Source organism: Epinephelus lanceolatus, chromosome 24 (genome assembly GCF_041903045.1).
Source record: "Epinephelus lanceolatus isolate andai-2023 chromosome 24, ASM4190304v1, whole genome shotgun sequence".
Taxonomy (NCBI): domain Eukaryota; kingdom Metazoa; phylum Chordata; class Actinopteri; order Perciformes; family Serranidae; genus Epinephelus; species Epinephelus lanceolatus.
In genome coordinates, this window is record NC_135757.1 from 1,740,365 (window position 1) to 1,765,572 (window position 25,208).

The 25,208-nt window shown below is 42.9% G+C and overlaps 1 protein-coding gene and 2 long non-coding RNA genes across 4 annotated transcripts in view; 2 read left to right on the forward strand and 1 right to left on the reverse strand.

Annotated features, from left to right (window-relative positions):
• The window catches only part of LOC117250122 (uncharacterized), a 36,895-nt gene extending 29,108 nt beyond the window's left edge, over positions 1–7,787 (forward strand). For both annotated transcript variants that reach the window (XR_013490465.1, XR_004501062.2), the window contains one exon: positions 1,179–7,787. This is a non-coding gene — a long non-coding RNA (uncharacterized LOC117250122). The remainder of the gene's footprint in view (positions 1–1,178) is intronic.
• The window catches only part of LOC117250121 (uncharacterized), a 43,013-nt gene that overhangs the window by 16,704 nt on the left and 1,101 nt on the right, over positions 1–25,208 (reverse strand). The window contains exons 3-4 of the long non-coding RNA XR_004501061.2: positions 18,794–18,866; positions 13,813–13,854 (exon numbers count right to left, since the gene is read on the reverse strand). This is a non-coding gene — a long non-coding RNA (uncharacterized LOC117250121). The remainder of the gene's footprint in view (positions 1–13,812; positions 13,855–18,793; positions 18,867–25,208) is intronic.
• gbx2 (gastrulation brain homeobox 2) lies at positions 18,813–24,861 on the forward strand. Its single transcript, XM_033616132.2, has 2 exons — positions 18,813–21,919; positions 23,005–24,861. Exons 1-2 carry the CDS (start codon positions 21,139–21,141, stop codon positions 23,565–23,567), a joined length of 1,344 nt encoding a protein of 447 aa, XP_033472023.2. The 5' UTR covers positions 18,813–21,138; the 3' UTR covers positions 23,568–24,861.

Genomic DNA, 25,208 nt, shown 5'->3' on the forward strand with positions numbered 1-25,208 from the left:
TGTGACGTCGTGTTTCCTCTTCTTAAAGGGCCAGTCTGCTTTTATTCTCTGTTTGCTATTATTGTCAATAAACAGGAGGAAATACTACATTTATTGGGGACTACTTTCAGCAGCGGATTAATGACCTGCCTGCAGCCCGTGAGCGCGTGCTATATTAAATAATAGGGCACTATTATTCAGCCATGACTACTCCAAACAGAGTAACTCCTCGCGTTTGTAGCGTCACTTGGTGGTAACTTCCTGCAACAACTAAACCTTTTCTGCTTTTTGTTTTGACAACAAATTAAGTACATAAAGTCTAAAACCTAACCTACGCAACTTTACGGTCTCAAACCTAACTTAAATAACCTTACTTTCTTAAACCTAACCTTTGTAACTTTACTTTCTTAAACCTAACCTACGTAACTTTACTTTCATAAACCTAACATTAGCAACCTTACTTTCTTAAACCTAACCTTTTCTGCTTTTTGTTTTGACAACAAATTAAGTACATAAAGTCAAAAACCTAACCTTACGCAACTTTACAGTCTCAAACCTAACTTAAATAACTTCACTTTCTTAAACCTAACCTACGTGACTTTACTTTCTTAAACCTAACCTACGTAACCTTACTTTCTTAAACCTAACCTACGTAACATTACTTTCTTAAACCTAACCTACGTAACTTCACTTTCCTTAAACTAACCCTCATAACTTTCTTCACCTAAACCTGACCTAACGTACATAACATAACCTTATGCACGTCACTTTACGTTACGTACATCACGTGACAATGCCGTGCATACTTACTGTTGTATGTGTACCTTCATAAGATATCATAAGATTATTATCAGGACACTATGAATTATTTCATTGTCTCAAAATAACCAAACTTGTTTTGCTCATGTTAACGAGTTATTTTACTTCAATTCACGATAAAACAAAAGGCTGCTCAAGCTTTATCTTGAGATAACAAAATAATCAACTCATGATCTCAAGATCAGCTTCTGTGGTCTGCTGCTTCTTTAAATGTCTTTTGACCTTCTTGTTAAATCTTGTTTCCCTGCGCACATTTCATAGACAGAAAATGAATGAAAATAAAAATGGTTTGTCTAATTTCACCTAAGTGCTAAACATATCATATACAATATGACTGTGATGTTACACAGGTGTATTGAAGCTGCTCTTTCTGTCCACAGTGACTGAGAGGAGGAGGAAATGATGCTTAAACTACAACAAAGATGGCGGATCATCCAGCCTCACGTTTACCAATCTCCTTCATCTTCCTCATAGCACACACACAACTCCTCCTCGTCTCTGGTTTGTAGAAGGTTTGAAGTCTCCCTCCTGGAGACAAAGACAGGAAGCCGGGTCCTCCGATCCATCCTGCTTTGATTGCAGCCAGAAGACGAGGCAGCGATCCGGAGGAGGCCGGAGCGGCGGCGCTGAATGATGAATTATGTTTCAAGGCTTTTCACGTGGCGCACTGGAATTCATGTCCAGCCTTAATAGCGCTCGTTTTCTGCCTTGTTCACTCCATTAGTGGCGAGCGGGGGGCCCCGAGTGGCGGGCCCCGCCGCTAATTACAGCGTGAGGGATGATCGGCGAGGGCTCATTACCGGCGGTGCGGGCCGAAACATACTGTCTCTCTCCCCGGTTAATGATGTTGGATCTGTGGTGAGGAGAGACCGGCGCTCGCCGCTTCATCAAACGTCTGAGTGTCCGCGGGTTAACGTGGCTGTTGACTTCCTCTCTGTCTGCTTCAGTTACACGTCCTCTCTGAAACCTCAGCCGCCTCGTTAACATCCAGTTTATGCACTCGTTAAAGACTTCATCCTCAGCTCAGAACGAATCCAAGTCAAATACGACTTGACTGTGTTTGATATAAACAAAACAAAAAACATAAACAAGTTTATACACTCGTACAGGACCTCATCCTCAGCTCAGAACGAGTCCAAGTCTCTTCAGCTCAATATGAGTCCAAGTTAAATACCACTCAACTGTGTTTGACTTAAACACACTAAAACCCATGAGCAAGTTTATACACTCGTATAGGACTTTTCTTAGCTCAGTACGAGTCTCTTCAGTTAAGTACAAGTTCAAGTCTCTTCAGCTCAGTACAAGTCCAATTCTCTTCAGCTCATTAAGAGTCCAAGTCTCTTCAGCTCAGTACGAGTCCAAGTCAAATACGACTCAACTGTGTTTGATTTAAAACAAAACAATCATAGTTAAACAAGTTTATACACTCGTATTGGACTTCATCTTCAGCTCAGTACGAGTCCAAGTCTCTTTCAGTACGAGTCCAGGTCAAATACGACTCAACTGTGTTTCATTTATACAAACAAAAACAATAAAGAAGTTTATGCACTCGTACGGGACCTCATCCTCACCTCAGTATGAGTCCAAGTCTCGTCAGCTGGACACGAGTCCCAGTCTCTTCAGCTCAATACGAGTCCCAGTCTCTTCAGCTCAGTACGCTCAGGTTTAACAAGTTTATACACTCGTACAGGACTTCATCTTCAGCTTAGTATGAGTCCAGGTCTCTTTAGTTCAGTTTGAGTCCAAGTCTCTTCAGCTCAGTACGAGTCCAAGTCAAATACGACTCAACTGTGTTTGATTTATACAAACAAAAACAATAAACAAGTTTATGCACTCGTACGGGACCTCATCCTCACCTCAGTATGAGTCCAAGTCTCTTCAGCTTGATACGAGCCCAAGTCAAATATGACTCGACTGTGTTTGATTTATACAAACTAAATCCATAGATATATAAGTTTATACACTCGTACAGGACTTCATCTTCAGCTCAGTACGAGTCCAAGTCTCTTCAGCTCAGTACGAGTCCAAGTCTCTTCAGCTCAGTATGAGTCCAGGTCTCTTCAGCTCATTAAGAGTCCAAGTCTCTTCAGCTCAGTACGAGTCCAAGTCAAATACGACTCAACTGTGTTTGATTTAAAACAAAACAATCATAGTTAAACAAGTTTATACACTCGTATTGGACTTCATCTTCGGCTCAGTACGAGTCCAAGTCTCTTTCATTCAGTACAAGTCCAGGTCTATTCAGCTCAGTCCAAGTCCAAGTCCAAGTCAAACATGACTCGACTGTGTATGATTTATACAAACTAAATCCATAGATATACAAGTTTATACACTATACGAGTCCACGTCTCTTCAGCTCAATCCTTAAATAAAGTGTCACCAGTTTCCTTTTGCTCCCACTCTTCATGCAGATCTGAGACAAACACATCCTGGACCTACAGATTAAACACCTCAACATGTGGAACTGTTCCTTTAACCTGTCATTAAATCAAACTTGTCTATTCGTCAGTCTCGCCACCTTCATCCTGTCTGCGCTGAAACCCCCTCGACTGCCGGCCTCATTACAGCCTCTTACCTGACACAATGGAGCAGAACTAAATGCTGCCTGACACTCGGCCAGCGATCTGTCACAGCTCTCTCAGCTCCGGAATAAAACCGGGCGGCGACAGAGTCGACTCGGACTGAATTCACCCCGAAAACAATCTGATGGTGAGGCTTTAATTTCAATTTGACGCCATTTAGCTGATGATGATGGGATCCGAGGAGACACGGTATAATGAGCTCAGACTGACTTCACTCCCATGGTGGACGTTTTTAAATCAAACTGAGGCAGGTTAGCAGCGAGCAGACTCTGTCCTACTGATGTGTTCAGGAAGTAAAACCAGGCTCCAACAGATACATCTACAATAATCTGTGACATCAACAGTTGCATTTTAACGGACATTTCACCCACAAATGACCTTAATCTCTGTATTTATGTGCTGTGCAGGAGTTGTAGTTGCTCTTTCACTTCAGAGAGCGGGACAAAGAATGTCTGACAAAGTCCAAAAGCTGATATTTGTAAGAACACTCCCAAACGAGTTAGCATGTTAGCACTTCCAATTCTTAGGTCTTGAAGTCAGTGGGTTTTTGGTTACATGCCTAAAAATAAGGTCTTGGTTAACTCAAGCTTAAGAGACTTTCACTTTTTGTTCTACGACATAGAAAACGTCAGTAAATACACTAAAGTGAGTTTAGAAGCTTTTACATCTCTTAAAAAAACACGGTTGCTAACACCTGGCTAAATGAGACTACAGAGCGTCATGTGACCATGGCGTAATGTGTTTGTAGCCTAACGTTTTACCTCTATACTTGGATACCCGTTTCATCTGAGTATCCGGCTCAACCCTTGGAGGCAGGTTGTGGCGCCCGATGGGTCACAAACCCTAGGATGTACAGTTCTGGTGTACTTGTACTTTATTTCCAACTTTGACTCAACTACATCTGAGAAATATTGTCCTTTTACTGCACTACGTTTGTCTGACAGCTAAAGTTACTTCTCAGTTTATTAAGTAAAGATATAATCAACTAAGAAATTATGATGTATTGTAACGGAATAATAACAGTTTAAGAAATCTAAACCCAAAAACTTAAAACAAAGTCAGAAACAGCCATCACAGTCAGACTCTTTCCCACAACGCTGCAGAAAACGCACCTGACGAGTGATAAAGACAACAAAGAGAAAAGCGAGACGCTTCTTGTGAGAAACCCTGAATCAGAAACAAAGCCTTCATTCATGTGAAGCCTCTCAGACGCTCCGCAGATTTACGCGGCACCTTCATGTTGCTAATGCGAGCCGACACAGTTAACCAGGAGGAAACCGGCACAACGAGGCAGCTCTAACCCAATTTTAGCTGCCGTCTCCTCGTATCCCGCTCCTGTGATTGCACCAGCAGTAATTACGGCTGTAATAATTAAATAAGTCTCTTTTAGCCGTGTGGAAGAGGCAGATCTAATTAGCTCGTCTGTCTGAGGGCTCCTCTCTCTTCGGACCGGCTGAGTCTCGCTTCATGAATATCTCTTATCCCAGGGGTTTGCCGCAGCAGGTTTACTTACCTGCGTGTTTTTATGGGCGGAGGTCAAAGGTCAGAGCCTAAAGAGGGGGGCAGGCTGGTCTCTGTGTGTAACAGCAGTCATTAGCGGCTGCAGGCACACCTGCTCTGTGGTTGGAAAGTTGATGCAGGTTGATGGATGAACTGAAGCTGTGACTCTGTTTTTAAAACTCCCACCACCAGCTGTCACCTCACTTTTAGTCTCTGTTGTGCTTTATACGTTTTCCAAAAGCATGCAGGGAAACACAGTGTGCCACGCCGTCTCAAATCAGTCTGAGAATCACCCTCCAAGACCGTCTCACAACCCTCTCAGGCTCAGAGAGCACGACAGACAACAACAGAGATCAGGTTTATACGGCTGCAGAGCTCTAAAATCAGGGTTTCTAAACAACAACAACAAAAAAACAGAAACTCAGTACGTTTTACTTACAAGCAACGTGACATAACAGTGGCGTTGAAACTATCAGTTGGATAATTAATTGTTTTTGGGTCATTAAACATTTTGGTATTTACAAAATTTCAGGAATGATATCTAACAAATAAGCATCCGTTAGTTGAGGGTAAGGAAAAGACTCATGGTAGTGTGTCATCACATAACTTGCCATAAAGTTACACACTTAACATAAAGTTATGTAGTTAAGGTTTAAGTAAAGAATCGTGGTTGGGCGTCATCACTTTGTGCACTAAATCTAAAGTTACATACCCATTCTCAGAACCCATCGGGCAGACCCCCAATTTTTTGGCATTCCAGTTTGATTTGGGCGGAGGAGGCGAATTTCCGTTTCCCACTTCCGTTTATATATAAGTAAATATGCTGAACCATTGCGATGGATTCACAGTTTGCAGTGACGCCAATTATGTTCCGTCTCGTTAGTTCACCGCACGGAGCGTTTAACCTGGCAACAACTGCAGCCGGCTCAAACGTGATTGGTCAATATCACGCGGACTACAAACAGCCTACAACCGGAAACCAGGGCTCTTCCGCTCTTCTTCTGGAGGCAAGATCTCCGGGGTTTGGCCACAGACTCTACATTCACTGAATGTAGAGTCTGTATATAGAGACTATTACATACCTAACGTAAACGCACATACTCTAGGTTTCAGAAAAGAATCATGGTTGAGCATCATTACTTTACATATTTAACGTAAAGTTACATATTTAAAATAAAGTTACCCAGGTTGGGTTATGTAGGTTGTGTTTTGGAAAAGAATCGTGGTTGGGCGTCATTGCGTTACATACTTGACGTAATAATATGTACTTCGCATTAAGTTATGTAGGTAAGGTTTAGCAAAGAAAAGTTATGTGGGTTGGGTTTAGGAAAATAAACCTGCGTAGGTTAGGTGTAGGAAAAGAATCGTAGTTGGGCATCGTCACATCACATATGTAATGTAAATTTACATACTTAAGGTAACGTTACCTAGGTTCGGTGTAAAAAACTACATGCAATGTATTATTATCATTAAAGTTACGTAGGTTGGGTTTGGAAAAGAATTGTAGTTGGGCGTTAACATTATGTTAAGTGGGTTACGTTTACCCAAGTTAAGTTACATAGGTTAGGTTTTGTTAAAGAATCATGGTTGTGTGTTGTCATGTTACATACTTAACATACAGTTACAAACTTAACATTAGCTAACCTAGGTTGGGTTTAGGTAAAGTTAGTTAAAGTACTTAATGTAAAGTTACATACCTAACGTAAAAGTACATACCTTAGGTTTAGGAAAATAATTTGTCATCACGTTACATACTGAGCATAACATTATGTACATAACATTAAGTAACGTAGGTTACGTCTGGAAAAGAATCACGGTTTGGCATCATCACGTCACATCACATATCAAAACAATCAGGCATTTCAGTAGTGAGTGTTTTAACTGTTTATCTGTGGATTTCCAGCGGGCTTCCACTCCTCACCTGGTTGCTGCTACCTGCTGGTACTACATTCATCCGTTCATCATGTGGATTAACCGACTGGCTGTGAGTTTCATGCTCGTTTGGACTGTCCTGTCCATTATATCAAATCCACCTGCAGTCTTACTCCAATACACAGCTGCTGAGCTCCTCCTGCTACGGTTCCACCTGCCTGACCCGCCACCGATACTGCACCTCTTCCCGGACATCGCTCACGTTCCCTGTTGGAAATACATCCACCGTGGATCCCGTCAGAGCTTCCCAATCAATGACTCCACTGACATAAATTTAATCTCGTCTCATCCACCAAGGAACTCCGGTCGGACCGTGGACTGCAGTGTATTAGCCAACTTGGCCAGGTCGACTAATGTTAGCACCGCCACCGACCACAGCGATGTCAACTTCTGACTATTCAACATCCGTTCTCTCACGGGCAAAGGACACCTCCTCCTCGATCGTAAGTTTGACTTTCTCTGTCTAACAGAAATGTGGCAACAATTGTTAGACAGAGAAAGTTGTTGTTGTTCAACAACCCAATGACTTTTCCCAACTGAACGAGTCCACTCAACATGGGTTTGTTTACACCTGTCAACCACGTCACACCGGTGGAGCAGGAGGTCTCGCGATAATCTACCGCAGGATGTGGAAAGTCTCGCCTTTCTCCGTCCCAGTGTATGCATCTTTCGAAACAGTGGTCTTACACATAAATGGTCCAACACCAACTAAAATGTCCACTGTTTACCGCCCACCTAAACCCAACAAGGACTTCATTTATTTTCTGCCTTCTTCACATCTGTTCCCTTTCCCCCAATATAATTCTGCTTGGAGGTATTAATATACATATGGACAACATCAACCATATGTTAGTTTCATTCACCATGAACCTAACACTGTCCAAAACTAAACCACTACGTGTCATCTCATATCGCAATATCAAAAACATTAATAATAATAATAATAATAATAAATTTTATTTGTAACACACTTTATATTTAACGAAAAATCTCAAAGTGCTACAACAGCAAGAAAAGAAAAAAAAATGAATTAATCTAACAACCCTTTCATCAGGTTTGGAAACTCTCCCCATCATCAACTCCTCTGCCTCAACTGATGAACTGGTCTCTCGTTATAATAATGGTCTTCTAACCCGGACTATCAAACCATCCACTTGCTAGCTTGACCCCCTGCCAACCCCTTTAGTCAAAGCATGCCTCCCCTCCCTCACATCTATGATAACCGCCATCATCCATTCCTCCCTCACCTCTGGTTGTGTTCCATCCTCCCTCAGATCTGCTGAAACCTGATTCAGATCCCAACAACTTCGGTAACCTCCGCCCTATTTCCAATCAGATAGTGCTGTCGCAAAATTTAAGGAAAAGATTCCTCCGTCGTTAAATTCAATACCAAGTCCTTCAGTAACAGAGGTTTCCCGTACCGACTTTAACCTCTCCTGAATTGATCATTTTGTCGATAGCGCCGTAGGCTTGCTGCGAACAACACTTGACTCTGTAGCTCCTCTTAAAAAGAAGTTAGCAAAGCAAAGAAAGTTCGCTCCTTGGTATAACTCTCAAACCCGTAAGTTAAAACAAATATCGCGAAAATTTGAAAGGAATTGGCGATTGACCAAACTGGAAGAATCTCGTTTAATCTGGACAGACAGTCTCAAAACTTATAAGAGGGGCCTCCGCAATGCCAGAGCAAACTATTACTCAGCATTAATAGAAGAAAACAAGAACAACCCCAGGTTTCTTTTCAGCACTGTAGCCAGGCTGACTGAGAGTCAAAGCTCTATTGAGCCTTGTATTCCTTTAGCCCTTAGCAGTAATGATTTTATGAGCTTTTTTAATGACAAAATTCTAACTATTAGAGGCAAAATTCATGACCTCCTGTCCTCAGATAGTACCTATCTAACCTCAAACACAGCTGTAAGACCTAATATATATTTAGATTGCTTCTCCCCAATTTCTCTTCAAGAATTGACAGCAGTGATTTCTTCATCTAAATCATCAACGTGTCTCTTAGACCCCATCCCAACTAGGCTACTTAAGGAGGTCTTTCCTTTAGTTAACACTCATATATTAGATATGATCAATATATCCTTATTAACAGGCTATGTACCACAGTCTTTTAAGGTAGCTGTAATTAAACCTCTACTAAAAAAGCCCACCCTGGATCCAGAGGTGTTAGCCAACTATAGACCAATATCTAGGGCGGCAGTAGCTCAGTCCATAGGGACCTGGGTTAGGAACTGGAGGGTCGCCTGTTCGAGTCCCCGTCCGGACCAAAATATGGAGTGTGGACTGGTGGCTGGAGAGGTGCCAGTTCACCTCCTGGGCACTGCCGAGGTGCCCTTGAGCAAGGCACCGAACCCCCCAACTGCTTGGGGCGCCTGACCAAAGGGCAGCCCCCTCACTCTGAGATCTCTCCACTTTGTGCATGTATAGGTCCTGTTTGTGCATGTGTGTCTTTCAGACCTGTGTGTTAATGACAAGCAAGAGTGAAAACATTGAATTTCCCCTCAGGGGGATTAATAAAGTAAATAAACTTAAAACTTAAACTTAAACTAATCTTCCCTTTATGTCAAAGATCCTTGAGAAAGTAGTCGCAGACCAGCTGTGTGATTTTCTCCATGATAATAATTTATTTGAGGAATTTCAGTCAGGATTTAGAGTGCATCATAGCACTGAGACAGCACTAGTTAAAATTACAAATGACCTTCTGATTGCTTCAGACAAAGGACTTGTCTCTGTTCTTGTTTTATTAGATCTTAGTGCGGCGTTTGACACAATTGACCATCAAATTCTACTGCAGAGACTGGATCACTTAATTGGCCTAAAAGGTTCAGCACTAAGCTGGTTTAAATCTTATTTATCTGATCGCTTTCAGTTTGTTGACGTTCATAATGAATCATCCTTACGTACCAAAGTTTGTTTTGGAGTTCCGCAAAGTTCTGTGCTCGGACCAATCCTATTTACTCTATATATGCTTCCTTTAGGTAACATCATTAGAAATCACTCTAAATTTCCATTGTTATGCGGATGATACACAGTTGTATTTAACGATGAAGCCAGAAGAAAGTAATCAATTAACTAAACTCCATAACTGCCTTAAAGACATAAAAAAATGGATGAGCACCAATTTCCTGATGTTAAATTCAGACAAAACTGAAGTTATTGTTCTTGGCCCCAAACAACTCAGAGACTCTTTATCTGATGACATAGTTTCTCTAGATGGCATTGCTCTGGCCTCTAGCACTACCGTAAGAAACCTCGTAGTAATATTTGATCAAGATTTGTCTTTTAATTCTCATTTAAAACAAACCTCACGGACTGCATTTTTTCATCTGCGTAAATTATTGCGAAAATTAGGCCTATCCTGACCCGAAAAGATGCAGAAAAATTGGTCCACGCTTTTGTTACCTCAAGGCTGGATTACTGTAACTCTCTATTATCAGGTAACTCTAGTAAGTCCTTAAAAACTCTCCAGCTAATTCAGAATGCAGCAACACGTGTACTAACAGGAACTAAGAAACGAGATCATATTTCTCCTGTTTTAGCTTCTCTGCACTGGCTCCCTGTAAAATCCAGAATTGAATTTAAAATCCTACTGTTAACTTATAAAGCTCTAAATGGTCAAGCTCCGTCATATCTTAGAGAGCTCATAGTGCCATATTATCCCACCAGAACACTGCGCTCTGAGAACGCAGGGTTACTCGTGGTCCCTAAAGTCTCCAAAAGCAGATCAGGAGCCAGAGCCTTCAGCTATCAGGCTCCTCTCCTGTGGAATCATCTTCCTGTTACGGTCCGGGAGGCAGACACCGTCTCCACATTTAAGACTAGACTTAAGACTTTCCTCTTTGATAAAGCTTATAGTTAGGGCTGGCTCAGGCTTGCCCTGTACCAGCCCCTAGTTAGGCTGACTTAGGCCTAGTCTGCCAGAGGACCCCCCTATAATACACCGGGCACCAGCCCCCTGCCTCTGGAACTCCCTCCCACCTGATATTTGAAATATTCAATCCCTGGACACTTTCAAATCCAACCTCAAAACATATCTGTTTGAACAAGCCTATCACTGCTAAATGTCACCGCCTGCTGCTAACTTTTTAATGTTTTATATTGCTGCTGTGTTTTTATTTATTTATTCTCTACGTACAGTGACCTTGAGTGTCTTGAAAGACGCTGATAAATAAAATGTATTATTATTATTATTATTATTTAAAGTTATATAGGTTAGGTTTAAGAAAGTTAAGTAACACAGGTTAGCTTTAGGAAAAGAATCACGAGTGGGTTTTGTCATTTACATACTTAACGTAAAGTTAAATGCTTAACGTTAAGTTACCTAACTTGGGTTTATGAAAGTAAAGTTGCGTAGGTTAGGTTTTGGAAAAGAATCATGGTTGGGCATTGTCATGTTACATACTTTAGGTAAAGTTACTTACTGAAATGTAGGTTTTGTTTAGGAAAGCAAAGTTACGCAGATTTAGTTTGGGAATGTAAAGTAATGTAAATTCGGATTAGGAAAAGATTCATTGTTGGGGGATGTCATGTTACATCCTTTTACGTAATGTTATGTGCTTAACGTGAAGTTACATACTTAATGTTAAGTTACCTAGGTTGGGTTTTACGTAAAGTAAAGCTAGGTCCAGTACTTAATGTCAAGTTACATACACTCTAGGTTTTGGAAAAGAATCATGGTTGGGTGTTGTCATGTTCCATACTTAACGTAAAGTTACATACTTCATGTTATCTCACCTAAGTAGGTTTCGGAAAGTAAAGTTGCGTAGGTTGGGATATCGCGTTCACAATGGTGAGACGGATGCAAGGTCACGCTAACCCCTGACCACCACAAACTAATCAGTTAATCTTTGAGTCCAAGTGAACGTTTGTGCCAAATTTGAATAAATCCCTCAAGACGTTCTTACGTACATATGGACAAACAACTTGAAAACATAATGCCTCCAGCCATGGCTACTGCTGACACGGAGGCATGAAGAAGTGTAAAAGGTCCAAGTTTAAGATGCATGGTGTCAAATTTTAATAAAATGTTCTCATAAATATAAAATATTGTGTATTTATTTTAAATAGTCTATTTACTTATTTATCTATCTATTGATTGATTTATTTATCTTTTTATTTATTTATTTGTTAATTTATTATTTATGAAAGGCTTTGACTATAACAAATATTTGTTCATGCCAATCAAGCTATTTGAATTGAACTGAAATTAAATTCTTGGAGAGCACTGAATCTTTGCAGGTTTCATTAAAGAGCAGAAATATACTTTAATTTTAATAGGTGACAGTTATAGTGACGATATTGTTCAGCGCTTAGCATATTTGTTTTGACACCTCAGTTGCAGTACTTTAATTAGCCCACAGGGGGCGCTGTGGGTTAATCTGATTACATCAAGAGACTGAACATTAACTGAGGCTTTTATTTTGGGGACACTTCCTGTCCTGTCTCTGTCGTTCAGGAACAATAAATTTAATTTGATGAGAGTAAATGTGATGATTAAAAGAATCTCACTCACACTGTGGGTTCGGAGGATTTTTAAATTAATGCCGACTCTCCTCGTGTTGTCTGTGTTTTATCCTGCGACCAATAAAACACTGGCTTTACAGGTTTGACTTTAACAAGCGTGAAATTCTCAGACACTTTGGGGACATTTGATTTTTAAAGGACGAGATGTGCCGAAGTGTTCGATCATAAAAATACAAATAAAACAAGTGCATCACGAAAAATGTGGCTTCACACGCCTTATTGGAATGTGTCAGTCCAACTACAGGTTATACAGGCTGAGAGGACACTGAGGGTCCCAGTATACCACCACCATCAACACAGAGCGTCCTCACAAACTGTCCCAGTATACCATCAACACAGAGCGTCCTCACAAACTGTCCCAGTATACCATCAACACAGAGCGTCCTCACAAACTGTCCCAGTATACCATCAACACAGAGCGTCCTCACAAACTGTCCCAGTATACCACCACCATCAACACAGAGCGTCCTCACAAACTGTCCCAGTATACCACCACCATCAACACAGAGCGTCCTCACAAACTGTCCCAGTATACCACCACCATCAACACAGAGCGTCCTCACAAACTCTCTTGTTGTTGAACTTGTGTGCTAGCGCTAGTTAATGTCCGTGGAGAACCGTTTTGCCTCCACCTAAGCCCCGCCCACAAATAAACATTGTACTGTTTACTAACAGTAAAAGGGTGTATTTGGGATATGCAAGTTAGTCAGATATTTCCTAAAAATCTGCTGTACTGCCAAACACACAGTGATACACACTTATAAAAATGTACTTCACAGCTTCTGAGGAAAAAAAAATAGGGTGACGAGAATGAGAGTCTCAGAGAGCATCATGGGTAAAGAAGCGTGTTGATGGTGAAGAAAGAGAGGAAGAATTGTCTGGAAAAAATCGACCACCAGAAACAATCAGCGCTCATCTGCAAATCCAACAGCACCACGATGTATGTGTTAAAAATGCCTCACGTCCATCGATCCGCCTGAGAACAGATGATCTGAAAGAACCGGGAGAAGCTGCCCTGCTAAAAACTGCTGCTTAAATCAAGCCTGACACATGTTGCTTTTTGAGTCCGAAAAAATTATGACTGTAGATTTTTCCACTTGACTTGAGGAAAATCAGACGTCGGGGCTCGATACAAAGATTAAACAGAGGTTTTGTGCAGTGTAACGATCGATACAAACTCTGCTCCGCTGCCAGGAGATACTTAGGAAACTCAATTCCCATCCTCCCTCATTGGATCAGCCATCGTCAGGGCTGGGGCGACCTCAGCGGCCAATCAATCGAGTCCCTTTCAGGTCTGATAATCAAAAATCCAATCGGGGCTCTGGATGTTAATTGATCTGAGCTTTGGGACAAAAGCTGCTGCTGCTGTGTCTCTGCTGCTCAGGAGTTCAGCTGTGTCTTTAAAGATGGTTTTATGGAGTAAAATAACTTCCTCTGAGATCATACAAAGAAAAAAAATTGACATTTTACTCACCGAACGTTGTGATCCAGAGTTGTCAGAGGACTCGTCAAAGACCTGCAAAAGACAACAACAATATTATTCAGCACTAATATGCTTCTTTACGTTAGAATAAATCTATCAGACTGGCTGCTGGGAAGACATCAAGTCCCGTCACTGTTAAAATACAGTTTGAGAAGACACAATAATGTTCTGGTTGAATTTCTGAACGCAAAATATCAGTAACATCATGAGACACTCATATGTCCTCATATGAGGACACTACGTTTTGGGTTTGCTGCACCTTTTACTTCATCATGCTCAATTTAGATCTGTTATCCTCGGTCCTGGACACTTTTTTTGCCATCTCCTTTGAGGACATTGGGACTTTTGTCTTGTTTGAGGACGTTGGGATTTTTGTTTGAGGACATTGGGACTTTTGTCTTGTTTGAGGACATTGGGACTTTCGTCTTGTTTGAGGACGTTGGGACTTTTGTCTTGTTTGAGGACATTGGGACTTTTGTCTTGTTTGAGGACATTGGGACTTTTGTCTTGTTTGAGGACATTGGGACTTTTGTCTTGTTTGAGGACATTGGGACTTTTGTCTTGTTTGAGGACATTGGGACTTTCGTCTTGTTTGAGGACATTGGGACTTTTGTCTTGTTTGAGGACGTTGGGACTTTCGTCTTGTTTGAGGACGTTGGGACTTTTGTCTTGTTTGAGGACGTTGGGACTTTCGTCTTGTTTGAGGACGTTGGGACTTTCGTCTTGTTTGAGGACGTTGGGACTTTCGTCTCGTTTGAGGACGTTGGGACTTTCGTCTCGTTTGAGGACGTTGGGACTTTCGTCTCGTTTGAGGACGTTGGGACTTTCGTCTCGTTTGAGGACGTTGGGACTTTCGTCTCGTTTGAGGACGTTGGGACTTTCATTGCTGTCTCATCTCGACACATTGCAACATTTCTAGCCATGTTTGTAGTGACAAAACCAGGTATTTTTTAACAACACATCAAAGCATTTCTAACATGTTAGAATGTACATGGTAAAACAAAAACTTTTTTGTGACCACACTCTTGCACATTTTGAGTCGTATCTGTAGCAGCTAAACCAGCTGTATTTTAAAGACATGTAAGCGCATTTCAAGCTTTATTTGTAGCAGCAAAATGGTATTTTTTGGCATTTGTGCCGACAAAACTAGGAATTTTCTGACATGTTGGCACATTTCGAGACCTTTGTGGCAACAACAGTGGGTATTATGTAATGACACATTAGGACATTTCCAGGTCTTTGTAGCATCAAAATTAGGTATTTTTCAACATCTCAGGACATTTCTAGCCGTGTTTGTAGGAATGAAACACATCGACACATCAGCACATATCGAGGTACGTTTGTGGCAATGAAACCAGGTATTTTTAACAACACATCGGGGCATTTCTAGCCGTGTTTATGCTTCTTAAGTTGAGTTTGGTGTAATATTTTCCACCAGGAGCAGGATGGGTAATAACCTTAAAAGGAATCTAGTTATAGTCTTACAAATAGTGTCCTGGCTGAAAACTGACTTTGTCTTTAGATGTTGGAGGATGTCGGATTTTAGTCTTTAAAAGTCTTTTAAAAGTCTTTTAGTGTACGGCAGGCGTTAAGTGCCACAAGACTTTGACCTTTGTTAATATTCTCCTGAGAGCAGCTGGTGCAGCTTTCAGTGAGAAAGGCATGAAACCAAATGTCTGAATGTAACCGTTGTGTTGCTGCTTTTTTGTCTGCAACACAGTGCACTAACTCAGACGTCACAGACTCACTACTGGCGCTCATGACTTCAAGTTTTGAGCGTGGAACAGGACGCAGCGCAGCCTCCAGTCCTTCTTCACAGATTCTCCCACAAGAGTCAAATTGCTTTTCAAGACATTTAAACTCCTGTAAAATACTCATGAGGGCTTTTCTCGCAGGCCTCTGTGCGTTCAGACAGCCTGACAGCACTGTGTGTTTTTAAAATTGTGCGTGTGAGTATATTCGGCCTGGCATTTAGAGGCTGATGAAAAGGTTGATACCGCCACGCTGCTCTGCTCTGACTGAATTGTGTCGAGCGGCATTTGACGCTCGGGGCGACGTCCCCTCCACCACCACCCCCATCACCCTCCACACCCTCCACCCGTCCATGCATCTGCCCCCCCCCCCGCTTTTCGGCTGCAGCCAGCGCTTTCGTAATTGCTTTTCCCGCCACATCCCCTCCACTTTACAAACTCTTGGAGATTGTGCCATTTAGCTTTAGATTTAAATGCACAGGGAGGTGGTGGTGGGGGGTAGAGGTGGGGGTGAGTTTGAGTGTGGTGTTTTTTTCTTTTTCTACATCAAACTGCGTCCCTGTTTTATTTCCGTAAATGCTCCTCGGCCATTCAGAGGCCTATTATCGCCTCTTGTTGCGGCGACTGATGATCCTACCAGGTAAGCAGCTCCTATTAGAGGAAGCTTCATTTAGTGTAACACTCCAACTACACCTCACACCACCACCACCTTCACCCCCCTCCACCCTCCTCCCTCGCCTTTCCCCCAGCCCATTATGGATGATCGCAGCGCTCGGCTTGCATGCAGGAAAGGTTTAATTAAATCATAGTCCAATCATAATCCATGTTGTTAATTAAACTGGATAATTTATAAGTACAAAAGAGGATATTTATTAGCTGCTCTGCGGTGGTGGCAGCGCTGTGATGTGCGCGGGGAGCGTGCGTGGACACTTACACTTGTGCACCCCTCCCCTGCCTTACAACCTTTTACTATTGATGCCCCCGCATGATTGATAATGAGACAGAGACTGCTGTACTATTTGTCTAATGGCCGTGCAATTAAATTCCCTTGTAAATGACCCATGCCTCATTTCATCCTAATCTATGGAATTTTGATTGAATTTGTCAGCCCTAATTGAAAAATACTGCTATTTAATGTCTGCATTGCAGTTGCAGATCAGGCCGCCTTTAATGAGATCGTGTCCCAGTGACCCTGAGGAGGAGGAGGAGGAGGAGGAGGGAGGAGGAAGGGTTGGAGGGGGGTATCCATGCGTGCCCTTGACTCAGCCCAGGAGGGGAGGTGGTCCACTGGGAGATCCACTCAGGGTCAGAGGTCAGCTGCGTCTGCTCTGGCTACATATGATGATGTGTTGGGATGCGGCAGCAGCAGCAGCGCCGGTGGCATCGACGAGGTTTGTATTAATTGATGAGGAAGCCATTACAGGATTCATTAAAATGGAGTTTGATGCCGGCGCAGGAGCAAATATTGTGATTTAGAGCTCTGCCGTGCAGTTTCGGAGGAGATGAATCGCAGGATAATCGCCCGCAAATGCCGGCGACTTCAAACCTCATCATGAGTCACGGAAACATGAGCGGTGGAGGAGAGGCGGTGGGTCGGCTGCAGGGAAAGACTGATGGTTGGTGAAAGAATCCCAGGCAGTGGGAGGAAAATGTGTGTTTCTGTAAACCGTGAAAATCATAACATTTGTACGTTTCACACGTGTCAACACTTTTAAAGTGACAGTTTAGATTACACGACTGCTGAGCAGCAGACAGCAGCAGGCCGCTGTTCCACACCAACAAGCAACACACCCAGATATTTTTTAAAAAGAGCTCAGGACATTTCTAGCCATGTTTAAAGCAAGCAAACCCGGTACTTTTTAACCACATGTTGGGACGTTTCCAGGCGGTTTTAGCAGCATGTCAGGATATTTTCTGCCATGTATGTGGTAACAAAACCTGGCCTTTTTTTAAAGGCTCATCAGGGAATTCACAGGCATGATTCTGGTGACAAAACCCGGTAGTTTTTAATCAGCATGTTGGGACATTTACAGGCGTTTGTGGCTACTAACAAGGTGTTTTTAATGGTACGTCAGGGAATTTACAGTCGTGTGTGATAACAAAACCTGGTTTGTTCTAACAGCATGTTTGAACATTTACAGGTGTGATTTTGGCAACAAAACCGGGTATTTTTCAACTGCACGTAGAGACATTCCTTGGCGTGTTTATGGCAACAAAACACGACATGTTGGGGCGTTCTAGTGTGTTTCTAGCAACAAAACCAGGTATTTATTAACAACGGACTCAGGCATTTCTAGCCATGATTGTAGCAACCAATCCGGGTATTTTCAACCTCCCATCAGGACATGAAGATAACAGCAGATGAAGTGCTCATGTGGGTTGCAGTATCATGGTATCCAGGAAGGTGCTCTTTGGTCAGGAAGTGTAGAACATCTTGAAAAAAACAAAATCCAAGGCAACTCTTCTCTGGTGCAAAAGTTAAAAAGCCTTTATTAAATGGCTAGTTCATGATGAATATTAAAATCACCAACATGTTTCGGCCATGCTCACTGGCCTTCATCAGGACATTTCCAGACATTTGTGGCGACAAAAACTGAGTATTTTTCAACCACATGTTGGGACCAGGTATTTTCTAAAGACGTGTTCATAACAATGAAACCGGGTATTTATTAACAACAGACTGAGGCATTTCTAGCCATGTTTGTAGCAGCAAGACTTGGTATTTTTAACCTCATGTCAGGACATTTCAAGACATGTTTGTTGCGACAAACCTGGTATTTTTACAGGAAACATCGGGACATTTCCAGGCGAGTATATGGTGACTCAACTAGGAACTTTTGACGGCACGTCAGGACATTTCTAGCCATGTTTATATCAATCCAACGGGGTATTTTCTAAAGACATGTTGGGGCATTTCTATTGTGTTTATAGCAACAACCGGGTATTAATTAAGAACAGGCTGAGACATTTCTGGCTGTGTTTGTAGTAACAAAACTGGATTTTTTTTAACGACATGTCGGGACATTTCTATCTCTGTTGTGGTGACAAAACCTGGTATTTTATGCCTGAACATGGTCTTTTCTTGGAGTTTGGTGGGACGTTAAGACCAGCCTGATTAAACCAGGAGGAACTGATAAATCATCTGGACTTTCACCCAGGAGCTTGGTGTTCACTTCCTGTATGAATGTAGATCTTTTTTTCTTTTTTTTTTTTAAACCTACCCATGTGCTTTTGTTGACGTCCCGGCGTTGGTTGCAACATCCTGGAACATCAGCAGCAGACACAGCAGGATACCTAGAGCATAAAATGTAGAAGTTAAAGTTTACTGACAAAGCGGCGATATGTGACGACTTGGGATGAAAATGTGTTGATAGCCCACGTGATTTGGAAGGCTGCAATCATGTAACCAATGTGCTGACGAAAGTAAGGAAGACTATTTCTGTTCCTAAATGTAACCTCCATATCTTTACTTTAATTTTGTAATTTTACATTAAAGATGTAACGTCACTCAGGGGCCACTAATTCGTAGGATATCATATGAACCACTGTATGAGAATACATCGCACACTTCTAGTGGTCAAAACCAGGTATTTTTTAACGACACGTCAGGACATTTCCAGGTGTGCATGTGGCAACGAAACCACATATTTTTTAATGCCACGTGAAGATGTTTCCAGGCACGTTTGTGCCGATAAAAACAGGTATAATTATGAGATGTTGAGAAAATTCCATGGGTTTTTTTTGGCAACAAACCCAGGTATGTTTAACAAGACATCAGGGCATTTCCAGCCGTGTTCATGGTAACAATAGCCGGTATTTTTTAACATCATGTCGAGAGACAAAACCGGGTACTTTTTAATCACATGTTGGGACATTACCAGGCATTTGTGGCAACAAAAGTCAGTATTTTTTAACAGCATGTCAGGATATTTTCTGCCATGTATGTGGTAACAAAACCTGGCATTTTTAATCGGCACGTTGGGACATTTCCAGGCGTGTCGTAGCTACAAACCAGGTGTTTTTAATGGTACGTCAGGGAATTTACAGTCCTGTGTGGTACAAAAACCTGGTATGTTCTAACAGCACGTTGGGACATTTCCAGGTACATATGTGGCAACAAAACCTGATATTTTGTAACGGCACATCAGGAAATTTCTAGACATGTTTTTGTGGCAACATAACCAGGTATGTTTAACAAGACGTTGGGGCATTTCCAGCCGTGTTCATGGCAACTAAACCGTTATTTTCTAATGGCATGCCAGGACTTTTACATGCGTGTATTTGGCTACAAAACCTCAATATTTTCAGGCGTGTTGGTGGCGACAAATCTGGGTACTTCTCAAAAACACGTCAGGACATTTCCAGCCATTTCCATTTTAACGAAACCAGGTATTTTTCAACGGCACATCAGAACATCTCAAACATGTGCATGGCAACAAAACCTAATATTGTTATTGGCAGGTTGGGACATCTACGGTTGTGATTTTGGTGATAAAACGGCACATGGAGACATTTCTAGGCGTGTTTACGGCAATAAAACTCTGTATTTGTTACAGGACGCCAGGACATCTCCAGACATGATTTAGGAATATCATACGAACAGGTATTTCAGAACAAGTTGCACACTACAAGTGGTCAAAGACTCCACAAAGGAAAGGCACCTTTAAATTCATAAATTAACTGAGGGACACTTTGATTCTGCTCAGCCATCTGTGTTTGTTTTAACCAAATCATTTAGTGACAACGGTGTGGTTATCATGTTCAAAGACGATTGTAGTTATGGAGAATAAACTCTGGTGGTACAGGTGAGCTCCTGGAGCCAAACACCACCAAGTTATTTGCTTACGGCTCTGCTGAATCCATCAGTATGAACATAACTCCTCGAAATGTCGTTTATCTTGTTTGTTTTTATCTTATAAAATATAGAGACTTGATTTGAGAAGTTCAAGGAGGATTTTCACAATAAAAGCCTGTATGTTAGTGTTTGTAGAATCGCTGGTTTTAGACAGAAGTTTGTCTTTTGTCATTGAACATGGAGGATATTATCACACACACACACACACACACACACACACACACTGAGGCGGGTTCATGGAGTGATTATTTACTGAAGATATACAGCTTATTATTTACGATGATGTGTTTTCACATTCTTAAAATGGCCTGTGGTCCCAATTTGTGTAATTGGCATTCATCCAGGGGCCCAAGAGGCGAGCTGTCACATCATCCCGGGCCGGCCAATCAGAGACCAGAGCGCGGAGAGGGGGCGGAGCTGGCGCGGAGAAGGCAGCGCAATTAAACAGAGGGGAGCGCAATTTAAATCCAAAACATCTCTGGACGCGCGCGGGGCAGGAAACACACACATATCTACACACACACAAACAGCTGACACCCACCCGCACAGAGACACACACTCACACACACTCACTCACTCACTCACACACGGTGTGTCTCAGCGGGTGAGTGAAGGAGAAGTGTCCGGTGCTGTGCTGTCGGTGTCCGGTCAAGTTGGAGTGGAGCCTCTCGGTGCGTCAGCGGAGACGCGCGGCGGAGCTGTGAGGCGTTCATGGTCCGATGTTTTGTGGGGGAACTACGAGGAGGAAGAAGACGTGTTGAGCTTTTTGTTTTTATTTTCCTCTCCGTGACTTCCTTCCCTCCGCTGCACCGATGGAATGGTTTGGTTCAATCGGATTACCGCGGCTCTAAACTCCGGTTCCCTCACAGAGGCGGTGACAGCCGCGGCTCCACCGGGGGTCTGCCGTCCCTGCGCAGCCGCCCACAGCGCTCCTTCTCCGGTCTCCTCCGAGCTGCAGCGGTCGTTCATATGAGCGCAGCGTTCAGCCCGTCCTTCATGGTGATGCAGCGGCCACTCGGAAGCACCACCGCCTTCAGCATTGACTCTCTGATCGGGGGGCCCCCGCAGCCCAGCCCGGGACACTTCGTCTACACCGGCTACCCGATGTTCATGCCGTACCGGTCGGTGGTGCTCCAGCCGCCTCCGCCGCCGCCGCCCCCGGCCCTGCAGCAGGCTCTGCCCGCCGGCCACCACCCGCACCCGCAGATCCCGAGCCTGCAGGGCGGCTTCTGCTCCAGCCTGGCGCAGGGCCTGACGCAGGGCATGGCGCTCACCTCCACGCTCATGGCGTCGCTGCCCGGCGGCTTCTCCCCGTCCCAGCAGCACCAGGAGGCGGCCAGGAAGTTCGGCTCGCAGGCGCTGCACGCGGTCTTCGACAAGACGCAGGAGCTGCGGCTGGACGCGGAGGACGGCAAGAGCTTCCTGCAGGGGAAGGAGTCCGCGGCGCTGCAGGCTTTCCACGACGCGGACACGGCGGTGCAGACGTCCACAGGTAGGCGGGGGTGCGCGGGTGGGTTCAGCCGAGACAAGGCTCAGAGTCCGGGTCAACCTGCACTTTTATCAACTCCGAAAATATGTATGTATTTTTTAAAAACACGGTATTAATTTGACTTGTTTCTCCTCAGCTCTTTATTTCAAACATCAGACTTTAAATATCTTTATGTCATCACATGGCGCAAAATAAACGTGTTTAAATGACGCTAAAATCAAGACTGTTACTGGCAGCTTTGATCCTTAAAATAAACTTATATTAATTATGTGTTTGTGACTCTAACTCGAGCAGAAACAAATAGATGTTTCTCTCTAAACTGAATTTATCAGGATTAATAATCACAAATAATTCTTTCCTCCGAGGCCTCCACTTCTGTAATTCAACATCAGCACATAAACTCGTGAATTTGCTTCTTGTGTTTCAGATCCTTTGAATTTAATCTCTAATATTTTATTTCATATTTTGAATGAACGTTTGGTGACAAGCAGAGCGACAAATCTCCAAAATCAAACCCACGTGTTGTCGCGTTAATTTCCGCAGTCTGACGCGTTTGTATTTGCTCCTGATGGAAAACAGAGATCAATGAATATTATGTGCGATTGGATCTGACGCTGTTCGGCTCACGCGGGGACAAACGGGAGCGGCAGCAGCGGGCCGCGCTGGAGGAAACGCTCCGTGCGTAATTACGCGTGAAAACTATGGAGAAAAAAAAATCCCTGCAGAGCGCGTGCTTTCTGCTCTGACCCAAACACTGATGTGATGATGGATATTGACACGAGAACACCCCCCCCCCCCGCCCCCTTACCCCCACAGCTTAAACTCTGTATCCCCATTATTTAATCATTTTAATTTTTATATTTCAAGTCGATTTAATTCTCTTAGAACTACATGTTGAGGTGTATTATGGGATGTTCTCGTGGCCGTAAATCTGATTTTAAGGAGACATTTAAAGACAGTTTAAAAGCAAAGCGGGAAAACATGAATAAAAGTTTCTGGTTATTTTCTTTTTAAACTTTTAATCAAAGCGGAAACTTTGTGATTTTATTTTGTGCCAATAAAGTTTTGTCCTCTTCTCTGCCTCGCAGTCAGAGCACACAGTAAAGACGACTCCAAAGAGGACGAGTGCGGCCGGAAGGATGAGAGCTTCTCCATGGACAGTGACTTGGACTACAGCTCTGATGACAACCTCACCTCCCTGTGTCACAAGGAGGACGGGGACGGCGGAGGAGGAGGTGGAGGAGGGCTGGATGACGGCCCGCACATGCACGGCGGCGGCGGCGGCGGCGGCTCTGGCAGCGGCGGCGGCGGCGGGGGCTCCGGTGGAGGCGGCGGCGGTAAGAACCGGCGGCGGCGGACGGCGTTCACCAGCGAGCAGCTGCTGGAGCTGGAGAAGGAGTTCCACTGCAAGAAGTACCTGTCGTTGACCGAGCGCTCCCAGATCGCGCATGCGCTCAAACTGAGCGAGGTGCAGGTGAAGATCTGGTTCCAGAACCGGCGCGCCAAGTGGAAACGGGTCAAAGCCGGGAACGTCAACAACAAGTCCGGGGAGCCGTCCCGGAACCCCAAAATAGTCGTCCCCATCCCGGTGCACGTGAGCCGCTTCGCAATAAGGAGTCAGCACCAGCAGATGGAGCAGGCCAGACCGTAGAAGAAGAAACCACCTGAGCGCGTGACAAGTGACTGAGTGCCGTGTTGATGCTTTTTATTCCCTCTTTGTTGAACACCACAAATTTAAATTAAATTAAGTGTGACGCTGATAAATCCCTGCGGTGCACCAGCTCCACGATCTGTGCTTTAAACCTTCTCCCGTCAGAAATCACATATTTTGTATAAAGCAGCTAAAACACACTTTCACCAAATAAAACAAACAGAACAAATATTAACATCATTTCCAACACAGGTTGAAACCTTCACGATGAATTATTAAAAACAGAAAACGAGGCTTGAATTAAGAAATAATTTAATTTAAAGCGTTTCTCGCTTTTTATCAAGGAATCCGATTTTATTTAAACTTAATTACAACAGTAATGAATCCCGGTGTTATTATAGTGCATTTATCCTGTGTTAAAATCTGGTTTCATTTGATTTAAAGATGAAAAAAACAATTTGCCGAATCCCATTACATTCTTCACTGATTTAAGGATTCCCCACGCCTGAAGGAAGCTCGCTTTTTTCAGGAAGAAAGTACAAACATGTCACAAAATCCCCAAACAAAAAATAGCGAATTGCTTGTTTAAGTTGGACGTTTTTTGGAGGCCACATTAGCAAATATTTTCAGCACCGTTCTGACTCTGAGAAGCTGCGGCGCGAGGTTTTGGATTTCCGCTTTTTTTTTTAACGGACTTTGGTTTTGTCGCAAAAAAAGTAAAAGAAAAAAGAAGTTTGGCGCCAAGAAGCCTCGAAATAAAAAAGATTTGTTTGTTCGATGGTTTTAATTTAATTTGATGAATCTTTTTGTTGTTTACAGGAAATTAAACACAACAAATAATCAACACGAGACTCAGTGACACGTCACGCGGGGACATTTCTCTGCAGTGTTAAAATCTTTTTTGGAGGGACACCAAAAAACTGTGCGTAAAGACGCGCCGCTGAGGAGGAGGAGGAGGAGGAGGAGGATGAAGAGACAAACTGACATGTTGCTCCGGCAACACGTTGCCCAACTCCTCCCCTCTCACATGTAAATACACACGTGGGACCAAACTGAGGACATCATGTGCAGCGCGTTGTTTTGAGTTCCAACATTTTGTGTGTGCTACTGAAGACTTCCAAACTCTCTGTGGATCAAACGCTTCACTTCATCTTCTTTTTATTTTATTCTAATTTCCTGGGACAAAGTGACGCTGCTAATTTATTTATATAAAACTGTGCAACAGTAACTAACATTTCCTGAAACTAAAAGAAGAAGATAAACAAGTGTGAATTAAAAGATGAGCAGATGTGAACGTGTCTCCGTTTTTAAACCATTTTCACCACCGTCCAGCTCAGAGGTTTGAGTTTCAGTCTGAATTGTATTTAATAAAACACACGAACACACACATGTGATTAACATGAGTCATGACAGGATGTACTGTTTAAAAAACGAGAGATTTATTTGGTTTTATTTTGAAGGCCCGGTGAATCCAAGGCCACAAACCTTTGAATCTGATTTAAGAAATGAAGGAAAATAAAACACCAACTGAAAATTTGTTCTGTTTTCACACTGATGAAGCTTTAAAATTATTATTTTAATTATTATTTCATATTTTTTTGGGAAACAGAAAATCATTAATGAGCTGAGCTCGGAGCAGAT